Source organism: Diospyros lotus, chromosome 9, assembly GCF_014633365.1.
Source record: "Diospyros lotus cultivar Yz01 chromosome 9, ASM1463336v1, whole genome shotgun sequence".
Classification (NCBI taxonomy): Eukaryota; Viridiplantae; Streptophyta; class Magnoliopsida; order Ericales; family Ebenaceae; genus Diospyros; species Diospyros lotus.
The window spans coordinates 30,621,627-30,628,667 of record NC_068346.1 but is presented as its reverse complement, the minus strand read 5'-3'; the positions used below and the strand labels follow the sequence as shown (position 1 = coordinate 30,628,667).

General features: G+C 32.6%; 1 protein-coding gene across 1 annotated transcript in view; it reads right to left on the bottom strand.

Moving 5' to 3' along the window:
• Positions 1 to 1,077: 1,077 nt before the first annotated feature.
• The window catches only part of LOC127809904 (elongator complex protein 6), a 36,636-nt gene continuing 30,672 nt past the window's right edge, over positions 1,078 to 7,041 (bottom strand). The window contains exons 2-5 of the mRNA XM_052349077.1: positions 4,728 to 4,800; positions 3,907 to 4,115; positions 3,670 to 3,816; positions 1,078 to 1,636 (exon numbers count right to left, since the gene is read on the bottom strand). Of these exons, the coding sequence (XP_052205037.1) occupies positions 1,514 to 1,636; positions 3,670 to 3,816; positions 3,907 to 4,115; positions 4,728 to 4,800 (552 nt within the window). The 3' untranslated portion in view covers positions 1,078 to 1,513. The remainder of the gene's footprint in view (positions 1,637 to 3,669; positions 3,817 to 3,906; positions 4,116 to 4,727; positions 4,801 to 7,041) is intronic.

The following is a 7,041-nucleotide window of genomic DNA, read 5'->3' as shown; positions in this document are numbered from 1 at the left end:
GTTATGGCTTTAATTATTATTCACTCTTACTCTCCCAACTGATAAATGATGGCCTGTCAGCTTGAGCCACGTCAGAAAACTTGATCTGAGTTGGCATAGCAACCGGCTCCAACTCTTTGTATTCTTGTACCAAAAGAGACGGACTTTATCCTTTGGCTTTGTCCAATTAACTCGACACTCAATCATGATTGATATTAGGGTGTGTTTGATTGTGTTTAATTAGAAAAGAAAATATTTTTTTTTAATTTTTATAAAACATAAAATCTTCCATTTCCTTAAAATTAATTTTTTTTATAAAAAATAAGTCTAAACATGTTTTAAAGGTTATATTATAAAATTTAATTCTTCGTAGGTAACGTTTTCTATAAAATTTTTATATTATCAAATATACCTAAGTAGTTGGATAAAGATGTCAAGCCTAATATGATGTTACCATTAAAGTCAAAGTTATTTGTTATGATTTTAATAATTATTTTAAATAATAAAAATTACTTAAGTAAATATAAAACAACATTCACGCGACTAATTTTAGAAGTCATTTCTAGTCATTTAATATAATTAAACAGTTTGAAGAAATAATAAAAATATATTTTTACCAAATATGGAAATCTTAAAAATAAATAAAAAAATCCCCTAAATATAAAGGCATTCAAAATTTGTGGGTCTGAAAAAAACGGACGATGAAACAAAAAATTAAAAAGTTACCTATTCATATCATCATAACCACAAAATAATAGATAAATAATAATTAATTAATCCCATTTTTGGAACACCGTTTGATCAACACTTTTTTCATTTTGCTAGTACGACAACCCGATTAATAAGGCTATTCAATTGCATGCAATACGATGTTATTTCTACTATTTTTTTAAAATAAACAGATATTTCTAATACAATATATTTGTTAATTATAAATTTAAATTTTATTTACTTTCATTTTTTTTTTAAATGACATGACTCAGATTCAAAAAATTTGACGAAGTTTTAAAAAAAATCGATATACTTGTTTGTTTAAATAATAAAATAGATAACATTACAACACAACAATAACATGATATTCTGATACTGACTTAAAGCGAGCTAAACTTGGCAAGTGGGTATATTGAATTTGAATTTGAATTTGGATTAGGATTACAGGTGCCAGTAGAATGCAACATCAATTTCAAAGATAGATGATTTGGTATCCACCAAGTCCAAGTGTCCCAAATTCCAATTCCATTTCCAGCAAGCTGCTTTGGGTCTTCTTCGTTCTCAGAATAATGTGGATAGGTTTGGGGCCTGCAAGCACCTTCTTCATTGAAATTTAAATCAACCAAAAAGTAGCGTGGTTGAGATGAACGCTTTAGAAAGAAAGCAAACCCAAATACATGAAATGAAAGGATGGTTTCTTCTTTGTGAAAGCATCTATCTATAAAGCGGCAGCAGCAGCAACAACATAACATATTCTCATTCAGTATTCTAAATAGAGAAAAGAGTTGGTGGTGCATGTTATGTTCACTATACAATCATCTCTTCAAGTCCGACTCCCTGGATAAAAGCATTCCACAGCATTTTCTCTGACCCTGAAGTGGAAATTGCCCATCTTGTTCCGTGAGCTCCACAGACCCTCACAAATTCTTTTGTTCACTACTGTCAACTGATCATAACCAAAAACAAAAAAAAAGAGACAATAATTGTCAACACATAATTACAGGCAACATAAAATTAGCAATAACAGTAAGAAGAAATACCATGATGCTTGTCATTAACAGGTGAAGCTCTCTCTCTCTCTACTGGAATATTTATTTTCTTGTAAAATCAATTCACAAGAGTAACATTTGGCAGGCCAATATATACCATTAAACCTAATTCGGTTGCAAATTTCATGCAATTTACCGGAATGGATTTATGAATTCTCTACTATAAATTTCAAAAAATATTTTTTAAGTTGAAAACTTGTATTATGTTTCTATCCTCTTCCAAGTTAAAAAGGTATATTATGTTTTTTCCCACGTTCAAAAGGTATAAGATAAAAGCTCCAAAACAGGTAATTTCAGATGACAATATATCCAACAAGTGTGCTTCAACATTTAAACAATTAATATAATTTCACACCTAAGTCGCCTAGACCAAATGAAGGGAAGAAAAATCAAACTGGAATCACCTTGAACCTATGCCACAATATGCAAAAGGCTAATAAAAATGCACAACTTGCCCTGGGAAATTTCTAATACGAAAAATCAACAAAATGGCAGCACAATCCAGACAAAATAAGAAAAACAACATTATTAACATACTTGTCTTCTTGGAAATAATTCTGATATGAAAAATCAACAAAATGACAGCATAATCCAGACAAAATAAGAAAAACAACATTATTAACATATTTGTCTTCTTGGAAATGAGGCTGCAATTCAGAGATAGGTGATGAACCTCAACAAGAAAGACTGCTGCTGTTGCAGTTTCAGTATAGTGTCTCTAAGTTGATCCATGATTTCTCTATTTGTTGGTTATTGATGCTTAAAATGATGTGAAACTATGCTTGCACTAACAGCAGCATTTTCAACAATGATGAGTAGAGGCTGGTGATAATGGACCGAGTTCTGGTCTGATACAGAAATTGGAATGGAACTTGCATGAAGTTGGAGTTAATAAAATAGGGAAGAGAGTAAGAAATTGAAGCCAACTGAGGAAACAGAGGACATGAGGAAAAACCAGCCATCAATATTTATTCAACGTCAAAAACCCTCATTCCATAAATATCTCAACGAAGTCATTATACAAGCTTGATAAACCCCTAAAATACCTAGACAGCTTGACAAACTAATCCTAAATCAAATACCACTTAAAATCTCCCATAATATATATTAAAAGCCATGATAAGAGTAAAAATTAAGAACTTAATCCCATAAAATTAATGATTTAATTATCTTGTGGGCCCCAAACATCTAGACTACAACACCCCTCTCCACAAGTACTAAAACCCTGACATTCCAATATTTTTTATTGTTTCATATAATCCACAAATATATTAGCGCCATGACAAAATTTACGCATAAATAAGTCAACTAATTGGCTGGTAAATAGCAGGTATCAAGAGCAGATTGTGTCTGTGTTTAGTATAAAGACAGCACCAAACTTGAATCTGTCCTAATTATGGAGCAAATATGTCAAAATTTTACAATGATTTTGTTATAATATATATGAGCAAAATAAGTTTGTAAATGCACGTCTAAGATGCATAGCATGTGCAGGGGAAGAAATTATTTTCCACTTTATTCTTTATATGTAGTACTGAGTACAAATATCCATTATAAAGAAAAGCTACATAAGGAGGATTCCATTGATAATACAATCCCAAATGACAAAAAAAGAAATAAAAAAAAAAGGATCAATGAGATCATAACACATTAATCCCTAGTTGAATTTTGAAATTCATTATACTGTTTGGCAGCAATGTCACAGGCCATGCTACTTTCCAGGCAACAATGGCCAAGTAATTAGATTTTTACTTGTTAACCTATGCAAATTACATATTTTTTCCCATTTAAACATTATTATCTATCTTTTAAATTAAGGGTAGCCTTATACCAGCGCAAAAGTTTTCTCCATTGCAACCTAGAATCTTGGACTGAAACCATGAAAACCACCTCATATGCATGAGTAAATTCAAGTATACCACAACACTACCTGTCCATGCACATCAGCTGCCAAACCAGTGGCCAAAGGTTCTGCCTTTACAATAACTTCTGCAAGGTACTCCATTTGTAAAATAAGCATAGGTCTTCCCATGCTTGAATAGATGTCCTCATGATTTAGAACAAACAATGAACAAACCTGCAAGGAGAACAAAGTAAAATTTCTAGAAATCTCAATGAAACAACTGGAAGTGTAAATGAGATTATAAAAAAGTTAGCTGTATCTTACAAATTGAGTCGTTAAAGTGAGGCAGTAATGCAGAAAGTTCAAGACATGATTTGAAGACCCATTAGCAGCCACCTCCATAAGAGAGACATCATCAATCATAATAGAGATGTTCCCTTTGCTACCTGCTAAGGCACTAACCTCCACGGCATTCTGGATCTTTCCATACAACTCAAAAAGGCCACCTTCGCCATTTTTCTCGCCATCTCCATCTGATGAATCAATAGAAATTGACTTTGGTTATTAAATTGATTTTCTTAAATTTCAAAGCACAACCAGAGCCAAGATACTATTTTATGCCCATTGTTTTTTTATAAGAGTGATTTTTCAAAATAAATAGCCAAGCAATAAAATTATTAGAATCTTGGATATAAGGATTTATTTGAGAGTGATTTTCTCGTTGTTTGGGAGAGTAAGGGATGGAAAGTATAGAAAAACGTTTTTTCTTGTTTGGGAGAGCAATGGGAATGTAAGAATATTAGTGGGAATGTAAGAATATTAAAAAGAAAACAATTATACCCTTTTAACGAAAAGATATAGTGTTTAGTCAAGGCAAATTGGACTTTTTAAATAACGATTAAGTTAATTTTGTCAAAACACAAAAAGAAGTTTTCCATCCATTCTTCCCTAATTTGGGGGAGACAAAAGGAATATGGAAATGGATAGAAAGTTTTTCCATCCATTCCATTACTATTGTCTCTTCTAAAGAAGGAGAAAGCTCATCTATTCATTTCCATTTCATCCCCTCTCCCAATCACACTGTAAGAGAAGGGAGATAAGGTTTAGCTGGATTGTTTAAATGGAATCACTCACCTGATTCTCACCTGGACATTCCAAAGTAAGCATATCAAGGAAAATGAATCTTTTATTATCCCTTTGTACAACTAAGTTGCAACCCTGTGACATCAAGAACTCCAGAAATCAGAACCACTAAAGAAAAAGGCTTCCTTATATTAATTCAAGTGTATCATCACTTTCACAGAGCTCTATACACTGGGAATTTTTTTAAGAAGACAGCATTAATCAATGATGCAGACACTGTAGAAACCAATGCACTATCTTTGTTTCATTCGTACATAAATTCAACTTCCCCACACACTAGAACAGGGAAGTGGTGTCTCAAAATAGTCCATTACATATTTTGTGACATTTAGATTTTTCAACTATATTTTGGATCATTTATTGTTCTGAAATTTTAATCAGGATGTTCATAATGTAAAATGCCAGCAATTTCCTTACAACCACACATCACAACATAATGCATTTAATGAACTTTTATGTAAGAATGAATATGAATATGACCTTCATATCAACTGAAACTACATACACAGTAAAAGCTTTTCTCAGCTATTCAATTAGAATTCCGGTTGGCAACTCCAAAAGTGGAAAGGGCAATCCAAGTTTAAGTATATATCAGTTCCATTATGGAGTTAACAGTGGCAACAAGGGCATAGACACATCTCTCACAAAAGCATGCACAAATACAGGTGTTTGCAAGCAATGAAGTATGTGTTCGTCAGTTTCCTTAAATACAAAAAAAAAAAAAAAAAAAAAAAAAAAAAAAAATTGCATGGCACCTTGGGAATTTTCACCACACCAGGTCCACTTCAGTAAGCTCCTTAACCAATTTTATTGAAGAACAAAAGACCATCCAATAAAGCTCCCAATATTATTTAAATTTGTTGCCATTTCCATAGCATCCTGATCAAGGTTTCTAAATATACTGTCCACACACACATCAAATTCTAACACACATATCTACTAATTGTGTGACCCAAGGAAATCTAATGCTTTTATTCCCCAGTTTCTGATCTGAAAATTTCTCCAGATTCCATACGCTTCACATCTCATAGGGAAAACCAGTGCACCAATTTTGACTTTCATCTCTAGTTTGCCTTAATATGATTATATAGTTGACAACTAGTGTAAAACTCATTGGATCAAACATCATGAATTCTAGAACAAATGAAAAAATTGTTAGGGTGTAACCCTCTTAATTGCACACTATATTCCCCAAGTACAGTGAAAGATTAGCTAGGGCTGCTGTACCAGGACCCAGAAGTACTGTAAATCTACAAGGTTTCTCACATTTTCGTTGACAAATGTAAGTAATAAAGCTAGTCCAGGATCATCAAATATTGAGACTTTTAATCCAAAAAATAAATTCCATGGACATGGTGGGCGTATTGATTAGGAGAAAAAATAATATTATATGCCTCTAAACAGATGAGTTTGAGAAGCCTATAATATTGACAGAATCTGGATATAAACTTCAGTACAAAAGGAAGGATTGTGCAAGGAATGGAGAGGGGAATTGTTACGGTTAAGACTTTAAAGGATGGGGTAGTGGATGAGAAGTGAATAGGAGATAGGATTGTTGCAATTAAATTTATTATAGAGGAGATTATGAATATTATTAGTACATATACACCACAAGTCAGGTAAGGAAAATAGAAAAAGACAAAATTTTTGGAAAGATTTAGTGGGGTTGGTACAAGAAATGCCTAGAGGAGAGAAGACCATTATAGGAGGTCCTGGAGGTGACTTAATAGTCATGTGGGCAAAGAAGGGAAGGGCTATAGCGACATACATGGAGGTTATGGATTTGGAGAAAGAAATAACTAGTTAAAGCTATTTCTGATTTCACCAAGACATATGAACTTATCATAGCTAACACTAGGTTTAAAAAAACAAGACAACATACAAAAATGACTTATCAACTACCCAAAAATAAACAACTTTCTTATGTTAAGGATTATAAAGTCATACTAAGAGCAGTCCTGACCGCTCAATGTAAATTTATGGTCCTTAATGACCATATCAAAACATTGTGGGGAAAAAGTTATACAAAACAAAGCCAAAGAATCCTATGGCAGGATTCAAAAGGTGAAAAGCAAGCTATTTTCAAGGATAAATATGTGATAAAAGAGACTGGATTGCAAAAGGAGAAGTTAACCAAATGGGGATTAAAATTACTCCAACTATGTGAAACACAACAAAAATGGTTCTGCTAAAACTGAAGGGAAAAGTCTCAACCCATAAAAAGTCTGGGTGGTGGAATGAATTGGTACAAGGAAAAATCAAAATTATGTGACCTTCCTACAAAACTTTACATGCATGCCATAATGAAGAAAACAT